The following is a 19,990-nucleotide window of genomic DNA, read 5'->3' as shown; positions in this document are numbered from 1 at the left end:
TCCAGACCGTTCTCTGGGTGCATCCCAGCATTTCAATGTCCTTCCTGAGCTTGAGGGGCCCAGAACTGGACACAGCACTCAAGGTGTGGCCTCACCAGTGCCAAATGCAGGGGACAATCACTGCCCTGATCCTTCTGGCCACACTATTCCCGATACAGGCCAGACAGGATGCCACTGGCCAGCTGGGCACACGCCGGCTCCTGTTCAGCTGCTGTTTCTGACCAAAAGCACAAGGAGAAGAAACACAGCGGGGCTGCAGCTGGGCACAGCTTGCCCGTAGTCATGGGTTTGAGTGCTGGGCACGGCGTCACTGCTCCCTGCACAGACACACTCACCCCACTGGGCACAGCCGGGGCCTGGGAACCACTCCAGCCCCTGTTACTGGGAGCAATGGAACAGTGGGCAGTGAAAGGGAAAGGCAAATGTTCATGTCCCAGAAAAGCAGTAGTTCAGCTACCAGGCTGGTTAAAGTGTGATTACTTTTCATGTTTATTTGCTATTTTCACTTATTTACGTAATTGCTATCTGGCTTTACCAGGTTTTTATTACACTAAATATCTGTTCATCCCAGCATCATGAGGTGGTCTCTACAGTCAGAAGGACAGTGCCTGCCAGCAGCACAGCAGTATCTGTGGTTAGTGCAGCTATGGATAAAAATAAAACCTGAATACTACAGCCAGTAGAAATGGCTACTCAGAAGTGAAGTACTTTGTTTCACCTACAGCAAATACAAATTTCATGCACAAGGCATTGCCCCATGTAGAAGGAGGACAGTTCTTGTTGAAGGCTGCATCAAACTGAAGATCACAGGACATCTCTGGCCAGCCATGAGAGCACTGGGTGTGGAAAGTCAGTAAGCTCAGTGGATGCTCACGTTTGGCTTTGTTCTTTTCTCTGTCAAAGGGTAATCCCCCTTCCAGTCTCTCTGGGCTTCTTTTTCATCCAGTGACTTTGGAAATTTCCCCTACTTTCTTCTGATGGAAAGTAGAAGACTTTGTCCATGGCAGAAGCTGGACTGGTCTTTATTCACAGCCTGTCCATTCTCTGTGCACTTACCTCTGTGGCAGTGGAGCTCAGGAGAAACAGAGTAGGATGGGTAAAGCAGGGATGTGGAGTATAAGCATAGCCAGGCCAAGAGGCCACTAGAGAGAAAATTCACTACACAAGAGAGTTTTGATATTGCCTTCCAAAAAAAATTCTTCTACAGGTCAAAAACTCTGAATCCATCTAACAGTTCTTGGGAATCCTGGGTGGTTCAGTATCAGCAACAATGGCAGAGATGCTCCAGTTTTAGACTGATCTTGTAAACCATGTTGGTACTGTATTGCTGGTTTCTGCCCCAAATTCCACCCCATCCACACAGACAGGGGCAGCTTCCAGCCCTACCCCACTCCCTGATGAGCAGATGCTGTTGGCACTTGCTCTGCAAAGAGGCAGGAAGAGGCATTCACATGGTAGCAGAACATGTTATCCAGAGAGCGGCTTTTCTGAAGAGAAGGTGGCAGGGCAGAGGTGGCCTGGAAGTTCCCACTTGGACTGTGTTAGTCCAAGCCTTGTATCTGACATAAAACAAGCAGGGGAATGACAGTAGCCATGAGTAAGTACTGTGTTATCTTATTACCTGCCCCAGAGCACTGGGGTGTTTGCATCCCTTCAAGGGACTCAATATATTCACTCCCCAGCCATTCTGTGTACGTTCTCCTCTCTTTCACTGGCACAATCTCAACAGTAGAATCCTTAAAAATCAAGTCTTTTCCCTGAAAAGCTGAAGAATCAAACATTTTGAATCCATTTCCATTGCTGCTATTTCCAAAGTAGACCTGAAAATAATGAAAACTTCTCAGCATTTTGCAAGATGAAGTGCTACGTTTGTGTCATACAACATGAAAGATGACAGGAACCGTTCTGTAGATGAAAAATTCATACACAATTGCAGAACCTCTCTTACGCGTTTGCTTTTAGACGCTCCAGTAGATCAGATACAGGATTCTGCCACTGGCAATTACAGGAACAGCATTTGTTATTTTGTGTTTTTTGTTACTATCTGGAAAAAGAGCTGTAAGTTTTAAAAAATTCTCTTGCCTCAATATTGTTATGCAATATAGGGTTTGGCTGCCCAGAAGTTACAGACATGACTGAAGCCTAGCACAGAGATATTGCTCAGTCTCGATTTTGAACTAATTAACTTCAGGATGGAGAAGAAGGAACCTCGCTGTGGCAGCCAGGCACACTCTGCCTGCCTGGTTTACCATGTGCATGGCTGCAAACCCAGCAAAGTTCTACTGCATTTCAAGGAAAATTCCAGAATGGAGAAGCATTGGCACAATGCAGAAACAGGGGACAGCCATGGGAAAACACCTTAAGCTCCAGCAAAATTACTACTGCAACCAGTGGCTGGGCAAAAAGTTGAAATCCCTTGTGCACCAGGGTGGTTTTACTGAGTGAGTTACATGGGCTGTACTTTACCTTCTCTGTCACACTCCCAACAGGGCTGTGCACTGTGCACATTCTGCCAGTGCCATGAGGCAGGATATGGCAGTGTGGTCCTGTTGTCTTTATCCTTGGACTGTAAGACCATATATAACTCCCCCCCAAAATAAATGGATTATTAGTACCTGGGCTCTGTCCAGCAGTCCATATAGAGCAAAAACATTGACATCTGGATGAACCATAACGGCTTGAGCTGGCACCTGAGCCAGGTGACAATTGGCAAACTGGGTGACTTCAGCACGGGCACCATTTGGACACAGTAACTGGAAATCACTGGACTTCAACTTTTGGGCCCAACTAGCACTGTTTTTTCCTGAAAAGAAGAAACTGGTCATTGTCAAGCAATTAATGCTCTAAAACAAGAAAAAAAATAAACCCTGAATTATAATATAGAGACATGTAAAACTAAGTACCATCTGTGTTCTCAAACACTGTCGAGTGCTTCACAAAGGCCACATCCCCAGAATCCTCTACCAGGCACCTAAAGGAAGTCAAAGATATAAATGCTTTCAATTGAAAATGCTTTAGGTGAACTACATTTTTTTAATAACTCATAGGTTTAGAATGCAATTTTTTTTTACAGGCATTCCTGAAGGGAAATGTAGTGGACCCAAAGTTAGTAAGAAAAACCAGAGAAATTTAGCATCTTAGATGGGGAGAAAAGCAAAAAAAAAATCTGAATTACAAATTTCAAGAGTGGAATAGAGTAGAAAAAAGTTATTAAAGCAGTGTGAAAAACAACAAGAAAGACCAATATTAGATGAGTACAGAAATAGAAGATCTGTTATGTGATATTCAGTGCAGCATTTGCAGCCCTTTACATTGGAGATCTCCAGTTAATCTAATTGCAATTTCCAAGCTAATTGTTCCAGAACTAAGTTCAGTTTCTTCTAATTTTCTGAAGCAGAAATAGCCCACCATGCCAAGGGACCCTAAAACCATCTCCTCTCCTATGTAGCTTATTCTATAAGTGTTTTCAAGGAGCATTTCCTAAAACAAAATAATGGAACCAATGAAACAGATGTAAAGCTGTAACTGTGTATTGGCTTATGCAGTACAAAATACAAGAGGAAGTTATGACTGGTAACAGTTACCCAAAATACATATATTTTAATTGCACCTAGTTTAACATCAACAGTTCTAATCAAAGGTGATAAGTCACAATGTGGCTGATACAGTCAGACAGAGAACAAGGACTCAGTGGGGCTATTCAGTGCATTTCCCCATCAGAAAAAGCTTTCCTAACACATTTTTCAGTACTCTGTGCAGTTTAATTTGCCCCAGACAGTGGGATATACACAAATTGAATGGCCTCTCACACCTCTATCAATTTAGTCTGAAGACAGCCAGAGTTGAAGGAATCTGGAAATCTGAATTTTAAGTCCATCTCAAATGCCTTCCATAATTCATTTTTCTTTCAGAGGGGATCATGTAAGTGTCACAGATAGACCTACCCCTACCTTGTAGAAGACTGCAGTCCTCCATTTTTCCACCCAAATTCTACATTTTAAATACTTAAAACTTCCCACATCTCTCAATGAATTAAGCATCTTCTCCCGTAAAAACAAAAAAAGTGATCTCCATATAAAGTTAGACTGTATGGGCACTATTATCAAATGCACAATCTTAAGAATTACGAGCAAGGGTCCCGCAGCCTGTAACAGCATTTGCTGCTCATTCATCTCATGACTGGGAGCTGGCTCTGTTAATCCATGAAGTACAGCAGAGGATCTGGAGTTTGCCTGCAAGGCTTGTACCCAGCAGAGCATCTGGACTCAACTAAATAGATTTGCAAAAAGTAGTTATCAAAATCTAACACTTCATTATTTACCAGGCAGCTGTTGTTGAAGTCTCTTCCCTGAAGGGAAAAGGTGGCTTTCTATAAGCTGTTACATGCACCATTTCCTTCCAAGGTGAAGGTCAGGAAAAGGAAATGCTCCTTCCATATCTAAGAATTTCACAGTCTTTGGGGATGGCCCCATCTGAACATGTACACTGTTGCACAAAGTACTTGTTCCATTTTATATTATTCTCCCCCCTCTATTTTTAACATATTTTGTTTTGAAGAGGATTTGGTAATTGAACATCGGCCATAGCTGTTTGTGCTGTACAGAAATCTACCTTCAGCTACAGCCACCAGTGAATCAGAGTAGTGAAGACACACTCCAGGATCCCTGTCACAAGGACTTACAGCAGCCAGATCCTGGCTATTGTGTGTCTGCTTCCCTGCTAGAGCTGCCTGTGGATGACCTGCCCATCCAGAGTGGCAGACTCACTGTCCCACTAGATTTACACAAGACTGGAGGCCAGCAACAATCTACTTGGTGCTCACAAGGAGGGTGCTCTGTGCAGACATACAGGTTGGGCTGTTGGCCACCTGGCTGTCTGCAAGGCAGCGGCAAAGGCTGTGACATGAGCCAGTGTAATGCCTTATGCCAAACCTGCATTGGTGACGACATCTGGGGACACACATCCCACCTCATTTATGGCACCTGCTGCAGCAACAATAACCTCTGTCTGCTGACTGGGATGGAAACCAGGTACTCCTTGCATTTTGGCAGATTGACACACTGAGTCACAGCCGTGGGTACCAGTTACCTGAAGGCTCCGCTGTAGCTGTAATAGCGCTCTTGGCTACTTGCACTGCATTTGTTGTTTCCACTCTCATCTCCAATACACAGCTGACAGAGCTTTGCTGGGTAATTGTCCTGCTCAGCTGAGGGCACACAGCTGGCAGAGAAAAACTCACTCACAGCTGGGGGAAGACAAAACCAACATAAGGAGTGAAAAGTGTGGGCTCTTCACCAAAAAAGGCAGATACAACATCATGAAGTTATAACCAATGCAGGTTTCAGTAGAACAATAGAAATACAAGTTACAGCTGCCTTACTGGAATTCACAAACTAGAACTTCTAAAGTATTTTTAGAGCACTGTTTAGCTGACTATGTAATGAAACCAAAGAGGTTCCTAGGTGATAGATAAGAAGTAGGCAAGCAAAATTAGAATGTGGAGTTCCACGTTTACAAATCTTTTTTCTTGTTGTGCTACATTGTTTCATTACCTAATGCAATTAGAAAATAAATGCAATAAAATCCTGGAGAGGGGCACAGGGATGTATCATCGATGCTCAGGATAATGGGGTGTGCTGGGGGAGCAGTCAGGGAAGTGAAGGTTCTCCTCTGACATCTGTGGCAAGCTCTGAGCTCCCAGTGTTAAAAGGACATGGACAGAGCTGATACAGTGGAAGGACAGCAGGATGCTCAGAGGGCTGAAACACAACTTGCATTTACCAGGCTGAGGGCTGGACTTGGTCAGCCTGGAGATAAGACAACTAACAGTGTATTGTTATCTTCATCTACATGGTGGGTTTTTCAGGAAGACAGAGCCAGTGCCTTCTCAGGGGTGCAGAGCAAAAGGATGAGAAGCAACAGACTAAAGTTATGAGAAGGAAAATTCTGATTCGATGTAAGAAATCATTTGTACCAATGATGGTCAAGTAGCGGGACAGGGTCCAGAGAGGTTGTGTGTAATCTCTGTCCTAGGACTTAATCATAACCTTCCTGGACACAGACCTGAGCAATATGAACTACCAGACCTTTTATAGAGTTCCTTGGAATAGATGACCTCAAACTGTCCCTTCCAACCTAAATTAGCCAATCATTTTGTGATAAAGGAAAGGAATACTTTTGTGTTAGATGTAACCTTCTTAGACCCCTCCACTAGTCCACAATGGTGGCAAACTTACAATTTCAAATAATTATATTAAAAACACAATACTCCTTCACAAAGAGATATGATTAATATAGAGCTATGAAATATCAAAAACACTTCCCTAATTTAAGTTTATCATTAGACTGTTACTATTTTTTGATATGTATTACTGTTGTCTTACCTTGAGGAACATTACAGTCTCTGTTCTTAATAATCCCCCTCTTAATTAGTACACCAATGGGAATATTCCATCCAGCATTTCTCCCCAGTCCTGTGTGGCAGGACTTCTTCCCTCTCAGGTCACTGATGGTGAATGCATTGGACGCATTTCGTTTCACTAACACCACAGCATAGTATGCATTGCTGCTGTCATTAGCTTGTAAAATAAAAAAAGAAAAAAAAAAAAACACGACACATTACAGCTTCCCTTATGCATTCCCACAGCTTAGTGATCATCTGTGGATCCATTACACTTATTTGGTGGCAACTTCACTTGCACCAACAATCTGCTAGTCAGGCAGCATGGATGTACATGGAATTACTCTTCACTTCTACTGCCTCACATTGCTGCATTAACCTCTGGTCTGTAAGCTGCTACTGCTGCACACCTGAGCTGAATCTACAGATAAGATGATGAAAGTGTTCTTGTTCCCACCAGCTCTTATAAATACATCCCTCTGAAAAACAATGTTTAGGGTATAAGTAACTCAGCAAATCTGCTTCAAGAAGTTATTTTTATGTGAAAACTTCAAACCTGCACTAAAACTTCTGTGAGTTTTGCAGCAAATTTAAACTCTGCCTTAGTGATACTGTGGACACAAGTCCTCTTTTAATCAGTGACTCTGAAGCAGCCACATTGACAGGAAGAATTTGCTTCTAACTAGAACCTACTGTGCAATTTCTGTATTTTTGCTTATCTTAAAAATATTTTGACTTTGTGAATACTAATTTTTTCCACTGAAAATATTTTTTTTTTCAGAATTCAAAAAACAAATGAAGAGGTACAAGACTCAAAATTGCCAAAGACTCAACCTGGTCCTGCAGCAGGACAGATCAAAGTACCCTCACTGCAGAAGCTCATCTCATATCCTCCTCTAACCATGATGTGAGGGCAATAATTCTTATTTCCTTTGAAAACAGCTTTCCCAACAGGGCTGGGAACAAAAGACTCTGTTTTTAGTACCGTTTTCAAACAACCTGGGAAAAAAAAAGTCAATATTTATGTTTCTGGATCTTCTTACCAGAGTAACTTTCTCCAGCAGCTGGTACAAGGCCATATGTCTTCCCAGCTGTGTAAATATCAGCTCCACCCAGAACTACAGCATCACTGTCCTTTCTCTGAAAGATAAAATATACGATTTCTGTGAAAAAACCCAGCACATACTTTCCCTGCTACAATGATGACACCTTTATGGTCACACGTGTGGCACCTTGAAGGGCAAGCCTTACAGCAAAAGAGCCATCACACTGCTAAAGAAAACCTCCCAAATGTGCATAAAGTGAAACAGGGACAGGAGATTTCACACACACAGGCTAGAAAAACAGTGCTCTCATCACAACCAAAGATCATCAGGGTTCAGGCTCATCCAGAGCATCTGAGCTACAGATCATCTCCTTCAAATCCAGTGCTCCTGCCTGTCACCAAAGTGAATGCACATATCTAACCTCACCTACCCAGCAGAGAGCAGTTTCTGCTCATTTTGTTTATGGCACAAGGATTGTAGCAGCCTACCTGGATCAGCTCCATGCACTCTTCCTTTGTCTTGGCTGAAATACACTGAATTGCTGGCTTTAAATTCTTTTTTCTGAAGGCAACAGCCATTTCACCACATTTCCAAATCTCCTCAGTGGATACAACACACCAGTTCAGGCTTTCTGGCACTGCTGCACAAAATTGAAAAGCAAATGCAACATTCACTTTCTTTGCAATACACAACAAGGATTCACACTGCCCACTGTCACATGTGTCCCATACATGTTATTGAAAATATTTGCTTCTGTGTTGCTCCCCATCCCTCCAGCTCAGACTTACACCTGACCAGAACCAGGGCACACCCTGATGAGCAGTTATGTACACACTGCAAACCTCTCCACAGCAAAGGAACAACAGTTCCTACAATTACTGACCATTGGAGTGCAGCAAAAAGCCACCCTGAATACAAGCTTCCTCACATATGACAGTCACAGAGCAATGCCCAAAAGAGAAAAATCAGGAAGGTGAGGGGCTTTGCCACAGCACAGATCACATCTGGGAGGCTCAGTTGCCAGGATTTTTAAGCTTCTTCAGGCAAAGATTCTTGCAAATTTTGTTTCTGACTTTCCCAGTATGTGTATCAAGTAATTTCTACTCTCTTCTGATAGCAGGAAAGACCAGAATGCTTCAATAAAGAACAACTGAGGGTTTCCTTCAGCTTAGGGAGGAAATCCTCTGCTAGGAATCCATTCATCCATTTTTATAGACTACCTGGGGATTTGTGCAGCAGCACATTATTATTTCCTCTTGTCAGCAGGTAAGAAATTAAGTACCAGGCAGCAGTAGCAGCTTACCAGATTAATGCCTCTCATACACCAAGAAAGGGTAGAAAATGCCTAAAAATGCCATTTTATAATGAAGTTGGCCAGTTTGCACAGGAAACTGTTCTGCAATGCAGTATTGTTTCTAGGTCAAAAAGTGACCTTTGCCCATGCTCAAAGATCAGACTGGCATCTTGCCATAACACTCCAAGAGTGAGAAGAAAATAAAGCGAAGTCAAGATGGTCTGTGTTATCAGCTATCTTTTTGCTTTTTTGGTTATAAAGAGGAAGCTACAGACAACTTACTATTGGGGTTGCAGCTCAGAGCTTGCATGGCACGAAGATACTCATCACCCAGCCATGCCTGGTAATTCTGAGCTGTGATCGCAACAAGCTCTGTGGTGGCATCTCGGAACAGAAGATTTTGGGCACCGTAGACTGCTGAGTCAAACATCTGAAACTTGGCGCCCACCCCATTAAATCTTTGCTGTAATGTTAAAGAAAGAAGCACATGTCACACATTGCTCTATGTGGGATGTGTGACATCCCATACACCTTCAAACCCCACAGAGCCAAAGGTGCTCAGATATCCCATTTTCAGTCTGCTTTGACAGCTGGGAGAATCCTTCTAAAACACAAAGGAGCAATGAAGAAACGGCCTCCTACTTGTCCCTGGTTTAGGAGCTGGAAGAGAACTGTCCCATCTGTGTCAGGCCGCACAACCACGGCCCGCGCGGGGACTCGGGCCAGGTGGCAGCTTCTCCACTCGGTCACGTCAGCTCTCCTGCCATCGCGACACAGCAGCTGGAAGTCCCGGGAGCGCAGCCGCTGGGCCCAGGAAGAAAGGCTTCTCCCTGAAACCAGACAGGATGTGCTTAAGGAACAGGTGGGGACGATGCTCCTGGCTCCACGCCTGCTCTAAGCCTCACTTGCACACATGGACAGAACACCCATCTTCTGAGCATCTCTGAACTATTCTTCACTGCACAGCATATCCTGTGCACCTTTGTGGTCCTGTAGTCCCGTAACATTTGTGAGACTGCACTGAGCTGTACTGGGGTCTGCAGCAGTATCAAGAGCATCCCTAGTTTAGGGTCATGTACAACATTTTTTTGGCTTTTTTTCTCCCAGGTCAGACATATTAAAGCAATGTTATGCTCAAGGTAGTTTTCACCTAGTGCCAGACAAGGCAGGTTAACTCACTCCTAGTTTCCACTGAATCCCTTGGCAGGCTGGAGCAATTTAACAGTCCAGGTCTATATAAAAATATGTTTCTGCTGTTGAAAATCTCTTTCCAGAAGCAGCTTAAGATTCCACCTTTCACCTTATACTGAAACTATCAAGCATTTAAAAAAAATCACTATCTTCTGGTGCACACCTCAGAGGGTACATCTGTTTTCAGATTTTATCTGTATTACAGCATTTTTTGCTGATTCCTCAATTCAAAATACATCAAAGATTTGATATTATACTGTCATTACAAACACCATATTTCAGACCTTGCAGCCATTATTCAACAAGCTTCAGGATTACTCACCATCTGTATATTCAGGCACTGTGCTGTGCTTCACAAAAGCGACCTCTCCAGCATTTTCAGCCAAACACCTAATAAATATAAATCCAACCACAAAGAGGCATTATAAAACCCCTGTGCTCTGGCCACTGCCAGCTGACAGCCCGAGGGCTCTGTGCTCCGTTCCATCAGCCACAGACATTGACCTATTTCCTTGTGCTGAGAGTTTTGCTCAAGGCAGAGACTAGAGGCTGTTGGAGCATGAAGTAAACTATCATTGTCATCTGGTGAATATGAACAACATGTTCAGTGCTGCCTGGGACAAACACCATGACCTTCTTTGTCCAGGACAGTTCTGTGTCTAAGGCAGTCACACAGTCCTTTGGGGAATACGCTGGGAGGAGCAAGAACTTCTCATAAGCAAATTCTGCCCTTGTTAACGCTATGACTCGGGGACTGGGAGCTGCAACGCAGCACACAGATGGGAAGGAGGAAAATAAAGATTGGTTTGCAAAAATGGAGGGCAGAGCAACTCAATAATTCAGAGCAGCTAGGTGGGATAACTGAAATAGCCAAGTAGGGCAGGAGTTCAGCTCTCAGGCTCCAAGGATCATCAGGTTTCACTGGGAAAGATAAGTCAGTAAAGCTTGCTGAAACACTCAGATTGTATCAACAGCTGCTGGACCAAGCAAATAGCAGTGGGCTTTCCCTGCCCAGTATATGTGCTAAATATCCATTTGGTTTTAATATCCAGGCATTAATACCTGAAATAGTGGGTTAAGAATTACTTTTGATCAGTTAGATTAAAAGCATAGCTATCCTAACAAAACTATAGATTTTCTAACAAGATCAACTGAAAGCTGCAGTTTCAATTTCTTGTCAGTGAGGCCTGAACACGATGACTATGGAGAGAGTACAGCAATAAAGAAATTGACAGACAGGATTTTTACCTGAAAGCCCCACTGTAGTCAAAGTATTGCTCTTGGGAATTTTGTTCACATTTGTTCTGTCCTTCTGAGTCCCCTTTGCAGAGCTGACAGAGGGATTTGGGATAGTTCACACCATTTGCTCCAGGAACACAGCTTGCATTGAAATAGTCGCTTACAGCTAAATGCAAAATTAGAATGAGGCATTTTTAGCAATGAATAAACAAGATCAATTTCATTTTAACACATCCACACAGTACATCTCTAAAAAGATCCAGAAGGCACAAGTTATTTTCCTCTTAAAAGATAGTTTCCAAGTTTAAAACAACCAAAAACCCTGCAATCTTCATTAGACCTACATTATGATCCTACAAGGAGCATCAAAGTCAAAGAGCAACAGCTGATTCACACATTTCTGTACACACACAGAGGGTCCCAAGACCATTGGGAGAGCATTGCTGAAGGGATCTTTGCCCTGTAACTCTTGCCTTTTGGAAGGTCACATCCCATTGCTGCCAGGTGCCCAGTGTCAGTGAGGTACCCCACTGGCACATCCCAGCCCGCAGTCCTGTTGATGCCCGTGTGACAGGAGCGCGCTCCCTTCAAGCTCTTGATGGTGATGTTGGAGCTTCTCTTTACCACAGCCACAGCATAATAGGAAGTTCCAATCTCTGCAGCACAGGAAGAAAGAGAAACAACCTGAGTAGCCCCACAGCAGCATTACAGTGACATACACTGATTTTTGGACTCTTGTGCCTGCCCTACGCACAAGGAAGTCACTGTGTTCACATCCTTGCTGAGACCCTGCTGACTGTGAATCAATGCACCCCATTACTTTTTCAATGTGAATTGTCTTAGTCCACAGGCAATCTGCTCTAAGTTTGGAGGTCACTCTGCTTTGAAAGTGAGGTTCCTTTCAGAAAGAAGCTTTCTATGACTAAATATATCTGGATTGAATTGAAACCAATATAATTTGCTGTACAGTGGATCTTAATTTTGTTACAGCAGAGTCAACTGATGTCTCTGGAGCATCACAGCTGATTTCATTCTCTTTTTTTTACAGTTTAATATAACTCAGAGTCAAGAGCTGAGGGTTTGAAGTGATCATAAGGTCATTCAATCTGACTGTATTTAGATTAGAAATCATTACATTTCTTCCACTTTTCTCTGATTTGAGCTCATAGCCTGACTAATGGAGATAGTCAGCCTCTGGGTCCTGAGGCCTGTTTGGTTTGAGAAGCCAAAGTACAGGTCCCTCACCAGAGTCATGGTATGTTTAATAGGGTGGGGGGCTGCTGCACATGATCCAAGATCCTGTGGCCTGACCCCAACAGCAACTTCTGAAGACACCTTTGGCCAGGTAACACTAAGACCCAGCTACAAAACAAATCCAGCTCCATCTCACAATAGAGTGATGGGACAGTACTGCCAGCAAACTGCTTCCAGAGCTCTCCCTTCCTTTGCATCTTGAAGTTAGGGGGGGCATCATCCAGCTCTGAACTACACAAATGTGTTGATACTGAGCCCTTAGTCAGGATGACAAGTCACCACTGAATTATTGTCTCTGCCTTGAAAGGAACTCAAAGCTTAAGGTCACCCAGACAAGAAGCAGAATCTAGCACTTCCTTTCTTCCAACAGGTTATAATACATTAGTAAAAACAAAATCTAATTATTCTAATGTATAGGACTGAGAGATAAACCTAGTGGTTTATGCTTAGCAATTCATTAATATATAAAGTATGGAATAGAGAACACAAAAAGCGGAGAGACAGTAAAAAACAAACAAAAACCAACCCAACAAACTTATTACAGGAACAGCTACTCTGACCTAAATGCTTCAGGACAGACTTTGTCACAGCCCTGTGTCTCCTGTTTCCCCAGACAGTCTGTTACAAGCAGGAGCAACCAAGAGGGAAGCTGACCACTACCCACTGTTTCGAGTCTTCAAGAAGACTCCAAGTAAAATGCAAACAGTAAATCCAAGCTTTTTCTTATGCATTTTAAGTAATCTAAAAGGTATGTAGTTAGAATATACCTTGATCATATACTTCCCCAACTACAGGTTTCAGACCATGCTCCCTTCCAGCCTGGAAAATCAAACGGCCATCCAGGGTCACTGCATCTGCCAAATCATCCTGTGTAGGCACAAGGGCAGAATACATGTTAAAGCTTAATTATCAGTAGTTATCAACAACCAGAGTACCCATGCATTTAGAAGAGGCCCTTAGTTAATATGCATGTGTGTTTTCTTTTTTCCAATTATTTTAAGGGCACACAAATTTCTGAACAACTCTTACCAAGAGAGATTTTAGACCTTCAAAACTGCCTTCCAGCAGAAGCAATGCAGAAACCAGCCCTGCACAATGATGGCTTCACCAGTCTTAACAGCTCAAAGGAACCTTAGAAATTGATGCTGCAGCTCTCTGCAGGATCTTAAAGCCCAGCAATTAGAAGTTTCATTCACCTCTGTAGCTTGTGCCCCAAAGCTTGATGATTTAAATAAAATAAATATATTCACATATAGCTCAAAATAATATTTTTTGGAGCTACAAAATCTGAATGCCAAAGTGCACTCCAAAGCACCCTTAGAGCCTGCTGGCTTGTAGCTCAGCACAAGCCAGACATGCATTTTGTGAGTGGGGGAGCAGGTGGCAATGGGTTCCTGAGAAGGAGGAAAGTATCTAAAAAGACTCTTCAAACTGGGAGGATACAAATCTGAGGCATCCACTTTCAGGAAGATGTCCAGCAACACCAGGTATTTTCTGTTGACTGTAACACCAAGCTTGCTGGGATCCTGCTACAGCTGCAGGATTGCTCTGGAGAGCACAGGATGGGGCTCCCCCAGCAGCAGCACCAGGAGAACTGCTGTAACACCCCCGGCAGCAGAATCAGCTCCCTCTGTGTACTGAACCTATGGGAGCCAGGAGAGGGCATTTCACACCGAGACAAGGTACTGCAGAGAAAATAATCAGCAGTGTGACATTTTGCATTTCTAAGGTAATTCCAAGTTTCTTATCAGTTTGCTTAACCTCTGGTTTGGCCATGGAGGGGGTCATTTAGTTTCTCCATGCCTTGGGAGCTTGCAAAGCATGGTCAAAGCAGGGCTGGGACTGCCTAGCACAGCACAGCAACTTCCCACAGGCTGAACCACATAAAGAGCTTGAACATTTTTTAGGGGATTGTGTGAGGGCACAGGCAATATGTTGATGTTGACATCTAAACCAGATTTGAAGTTGCCATATAATTTGAAATCTTTTACTTGTTTGGCTTGAAGAAGAAAAAAGATTATATTCATTAATCAGTTGAAACAATAGATGTCCTGAGAATTCCTTATCATGAATGAGAGCTGAACAAATCCAAGGGAAGCTGAAGCGGACTTGGGTTTGGGAGATATTTGCATCTTAAAGAACAGACACAATCTTTCTGAATAACTAGATGTGATATTCCACTGGTGAGGGTCAGAGCACAGTACAGTGTAGGAATCAAATACAATCTGTGGTTCAGGAGGGACGCCTGACAGGAGAGAAGGTGGGAGTTAGAAGGCTCTTACCTTCAGGGAGAACAAAATGAGCTTCTAGAATTGGTGATGGACCAAAAGTAGAGCAGATAAAATGGAAAGGGCTGGCCACAGAAACCATGAGGTATCCTATATGGCCATATTTTCAGAGGAAATAGCACTTTTCTGACTGAAAAACAGAATCTTTGCGCTCTGTTTAGACAGAGTCTCTAATAAATAGCTTTTGTAAAAATAGCACAAGACAAAAAACATCTATTGTTGTTTTTAACATGAAGTAGTTTTCAGGCTACAGATCTCTACTTTAAATAACACACAATTATTGCTGAGGTGACATATGAATAGCAGCATGGGCATTTTTTTTCAGCAAGCATTTGCCAATAAATTTAGCAAGGGACTCACCTACAATTTTTTAGTAAGTATACATGTGATGGTAATTCTCTCTTCATTATTTTCAAAGGAAGTTTATTTCTGTATGTCACAACATTTGAGAATTACCTACATAAGTGTTTTAAAGACCTGCTAAAAATCAGCCCTTGTCACATTCAATATTGTCAGATCCCCTAGTTAAATATTTAGGTATTTCTTAATTTTTACACACCTTCAATCAAAAAGGATTTTTCCTTTGTCCGTGTGCTAACACATACACAGGTCTAAGTCCAAGTTATGCAGTTACAAAACAGCATCTGCCTCTTCAGCCACTGTGTCCTGCTCCCTTCTTGGCCTCAAGGATCAGAGTTCAGTGCAGATGCCAACTCAGGGATTCTACACAGAGTAGGCTGGCTTGAATATTTAGTAGATTATTATCACAAGGGGAAAAAAGCAAAAAGGAGATCTAAAAGACAAAGTCTTGTCTGAAGCCTTACAGTGAAAATTCATTTTATCAGAAAGCAACTTACTCCTGCTGTCTGCCTGCCTGCTATTTCCAATGGCTTGCAAATGCAATTCTGTGAGCTCTGTATTTCAGAAGCAGACACTCATCAGCCCTTTATATAGTCTGCTTTGCAGAATCTAATAGCTCCCTCTGTACAATGCAATCAGCCAAGTGGTTTGGAGAAGATCTGACATTAGAATGCCCTGGCTATTCCCAAGGTGAGATCCACATCTGCATCAGTATCTGCTCTCAGCATTCTTCAATAGAGCCTGACACCCTTGCTCAAGAACAGTATTTATCAAGAGGCAATGCGGGAGTCTTAGGAGCCAGACAACCATTCTGCTTCACTGACCAAAATTACAAGATATCAGTTCTTGTTCCTTTTTTTCTAGCCACATAATCATCTGCCTCATCTCCCTTCAAACTGTTCTTTCAGATCTCCTTTTCTTCCTCTGAACCTCTTGTCCTTGACAGGCTGCATCTCAACAAAAACCTGGTTCTCAGGCATATCTACAAAGAACATTCTTTATTAGCACAGCCAGCCAGCCTTCCCTTCCCCCACACTCTGCCAGTGATGACAACCATGATTACCTGCCTCCACACTTCTTCCAACATTCACTTTTTACCTCCTACCCCCTCCAAAGGAGGGAATTATTTTGCATACATAATTTTGCAAATTCACATGTTCACAGCCTTTAAAGCCTTCCCGAGAGGCACACTGTTTTTGGAAGCTGAGCACACTCTGGGCAGCTGAATTAATACAGCTTAATACAGAGGTTTGCCCTTTGCTCACCCCACTTGCTGCTTTGCCTTTCTCTTGTACTCAGTATTGGGAGATTTGATTTGATTATACTCAGCTCATCTGTTTATACAGCAATTTCCATAACAGGACCCTGAAATGGGAGTTTGATCCAGACTTTATCGAAATACAATCTACTTAGAGGCTAAGCAGCACAGTTTTAACTACTGTCTGCATCTTGTAGCTCCATCCCTTCTTAAATATCTGCTAAATAAATCTGACACAATTCCCAAATCAAAGATTACTATTTGGGAGGAAATATTTAAGACCTTAGCTGTGTTCCTACTGACTGGCCATATGGGAGCAGCCAAACAGATGACATGGGGCCATTCTGACATTCAAGTCCATATGTATATTTCTGTGCCTTTCTTAAAAAAGATATGCCTTGATTTGTCAGAGTCATGAATGCCAGGAAGCAGAGGGTCAGCTGCCTCTGCCACACACTCACCATACAACAGTGCTCCTTGCCAGGGGATAATTAAACTAATGACACTGGTGTCACTCACAGCTCACCTTGATCATCTGGGTACAGTTAGCAGCTGACCCCCCTGCTGTACACTCCAGAGGGGGAAGGATGCCAGCCTCACTGAAGGCCTTGCTCATGCCATTACACTTGGAAAGTTCTGGTTCAGACACTGTGCACCACCGGACACGCTCCAGGCCGAGAGCTGCAAACACAGCACCAAGAGAAAATATTACAAAACCCATCTGAGCTTCTGCAACAGAGCTTACCATTTAGAGACAAACTTTCATTCTGCTTCTCCCTCCAAACAGAAAAAAATCAGAGCTCACTTCACTGTGAGTCCTTAGAGGTAATTCCCACTTTCATTCCAATTAACATGAATAATGAGTTTTTTTTTGGACTGACCACAAGATCAGACTGAGATACTGAAATCCAATGGCATTTGTTTCTGACATAAGAAATACAAGTACTATGGAACAGGTCAGGGCATCCAGACTATTTTAAACCCTTGCAGAATATACCATCTTAATCAAGTTAAAATCATGTGAAATCATTATTTAAAATTATATGCTACAAAACCAAAGAGACTATCCAAAGACAACTCTTGTCTTGAGTATTGCTAGTTAGTATTTGGAGTCCTGTACCAGCCCTTATTGGTCTGAATTAAAAAAGCAATCTTAGGTGCTCAAAAGCCTTGCCACTAGGCTTATTATGAAAACTAGAAAAGTAAACTTGGCCCTTCAAAACAGTCTTTCATAAGAGATCGTAAGCACAGTCAGGAAAAGGGGAGGGCAGAGCCATGAATGAAAAGACTCAAGTTGAGTAGTGGAGATTTCCATTAATTAGCAAAGAAAGGTGCCTTTCAGAGGCCCAAATGTCACCCTCCTAAGTGCCAAAGCTACAAACACTTGGTTGCTTTTGTAGGGAGAGGTCATCGTGCGCAGACAGTGCGGTGAGATGGAAACGCAGGCGTGGGACAAACAGGCACAGTCATTTTCATAAGCAGGGACACAACATTCCACTGCTTGTCTACAATTTCCATTTTTAAGCTGGAGTCTGCTGTAAACCATTTATCATGTGGTTTTCTAATACCTCTAAGTGGCCCTTTACGTCCCCCCCAGTGTCCTGCAGCTGAGATGCCACATGTGACTGTGCAAGTTAAAAATGACTCCGAGAGTGCCCGATAGTGCTCCGTGCACATCCGCTGACTTAGTGGCTGCAGACTAAACAAGACTGTTGATGCCAAAAGATCCAATACTGAAACAGAGGGTTTGGCTTGCTGCTCCTCTGCGACACAGAGCCAACTCTACTGCTGACAACAAATACTAAGTCAGACTTGGAAAGCTTACAGGAAGTTTTCATGGCAGCATATGCCAGAAGAGGGAGAAACAACTGCCCACCTCTGAGTTGCAGGAATTCTGAGAACCAAGAGGGCTGGGAGAAAGACACAACAGGTCATGGTAAAAATACACTTCACAAAAACTTAATGTTTGTACTACCTCATCTGTTGGGGTGAAATTTTCACCATTAATTCCTTGGGAGTGGAAGAAAAATCCTGTTCTCCATTTTGAGGTTTTCTTTTTATAAACATAAGCAAAGAGAAATTAAACTCTGAGGGGGCTCAGCCTCTCAACGTGTATGTATACTAAGTGCTATTTTTCAGCCTCAGCATTCTGATTTTACATATAGACACAAAGGGGGTAAAGCATGAAAGTATGAAAAAATCATTAGCCATACACCTGAAACATAAAGTTCTTTTAGCTCTGTATTTCAGCCAAAATAGTGAAACAGCATGAATCCATTGGTCTTCTCCTCACTCATCAAAACCAAGTGTTTATTGGTCCCTTTCCAAATTGCTGAATTTTGTTGTTAGAGGAAAGTCAGATCTGGGCAATATTCTGGCTCCTTCCTTACAAGACAGCCAATCTGAAACGGGCTGGAGCACAGACAAGGCCTGCAGTTATCCTCTCATCCTACCACCAAGGAAAACCAGCTTAAAACATCAGGTCAGTGTCTGAACCCAAGTTTATTCTCAATTTTGGCCCTTCTGTATATCAGCAGATATATATATAAAGCTTAAAATGGCAGAAGCTGGAATCTTCTATTTGAAATAGGCTCAGAGTCCTAACATACCCATAATTATAACTGACAAACATCCCAATAACTCCTCAAAGTAATGGTACTACACTGTGTAACATCAAATGGCAATTTATACAGCTACTACTACAGTATCAAGGGCTTTCAACAGAAAAAAAATTGAGAAAAAAAAAGAAAATAATTAATGAGGACCATTTATTTTCTGAAGAACTGAAGAGTACTTCAGAAACAGCACCTACGCCTCTGGTGAAATTAAAAGCACTCACCAATACAATTTGTGAGTGACAGGAAAAAGCCAACATGTTGCACAGAGCATGAGAAGTGAAATAAAGCAATTATTTCTATTTTTACAAAGTAAGTGTCATAGAACTGCTCATTGTTGTGAAAAACAGACGCCACTGAACCAGAAATTGATTCAGTGCTGGGGAAAGAGAACATTTGACACCAATGAGTAAAGGTATATACATGGTGTTCAGTGCAGCCTTTTCTACTGCTTTTCTATTACATCCTTCTGTTTATTTTCCTGGCTATATAAGATTGGTTCTGAAGTGGTTCCAGTTTCCTTCTGCTCTCTCACATCACACAGAATTCCCATGCCACAGCAAAAGCTTTTGGAGGACACTTACCAGCATGAAAGAAGAGAAGATAGAAAACATTTCTAGAGCTCTTCATGGTGAAGGTTTTGGGATCTGTGATTTTTTCAGCCTTCAGAACTCCCAGAGATCAAGGCTCCTGCAAGAGTGCTCCCTCCAGCCTGGTCTTAGGTGAAAATCAGTTGTGTTCAACTGCAATTCAATGCACTCTGTTCAGCAACAAGCCCTGCTTACCTCGGCACGCGTCACCTCGTAAGGACAACAGGAAAAGAAAGCATGCCTCTCCTCACACTGCCTGTACACTTGGAAAAAACCATCAGACCTGGAAATTGCACCATATCTGAGGCACCAATGAGGTCTCTACTGCCTTGGCACCACCCACAGACTTCATTCAATAAATCGCTACACACCGGCACACAGGGGCGGGGCAGGGCTGTGGAACCACATCCTCATTCTGTGATCTGTGTATTCCCTATACGTGGGGCTCAGGAAGC

General features: G+C 42.7%; 1 protein-coding gene across 2 annotated transcripts; it reads right to left on the bottom strand.

Annotated features, from left to right (window-relative positions):
• Window positions 1-465: 465 nt before the first annotated feature.
• On the bottom strand, window positions 466-19,739 carry MELTF (melanotransferrin). 2 transcript variants are annotated; one of them, XM_053952255.1, is made up of 16 exons: window positions 19,530-19,739; window positions 16,857-17,011; window positions 13,192-13,291; window positions 11,644-11,826; window positions 11,180-11,336; window positions 10,254-10,321; window positions 9,383-9,570; window positions 9,023-9,203; window positions 7,935-8,086; window positions 7,444-7,540; window positions 6,384-6,578; window positions 5,089-5,245; window positions 2,904-2,971; window positions 2,616-2,803; window positions 1,622-1,820; window positions 466-644 (listed from the first exon to the last, which is right to left on the bottom strand). In XM_053952255.1, exons 1-16 carry the CDS (start codon window positions 19,573-19,575, stop codon window positions 574-576), a joined length of 2,205 nt encoding a protein of 734 aa, XP_053808230.1. In that variant the 5' UTR covers window positions 19,576-19,739; the 3' UTR covers window positions 466-573. The 2 variants fall into 2 exon arrangements, with proteins under 2 accessions (XP_053808230.1, XP_053808229.1); XM_053952254.1 differs by having other exon boundaries at window positions 466-1,820.
• Between the last annotated feature and the right edge of the window lie 251 nt (window positions 19,740-19,990).

This window comes from Vidua chalybeata, chromosome 10 (assembly GCF_026979565.1).
Source record: "Vidua chalybeata isolate OUT-0048 chromosome 10, bVidCha1 merged haplotype, whole genome shotgun sequence".
NCBI classification, from domain to species: Eukaryota; Metazoa; Chordata; class Aves; order Passeriformes; family Viduidae; genus Vidua; species Vidua chalybeata.
This window is presented reverse-complemented; position numbering and strand designations above follow the sequence as displayed.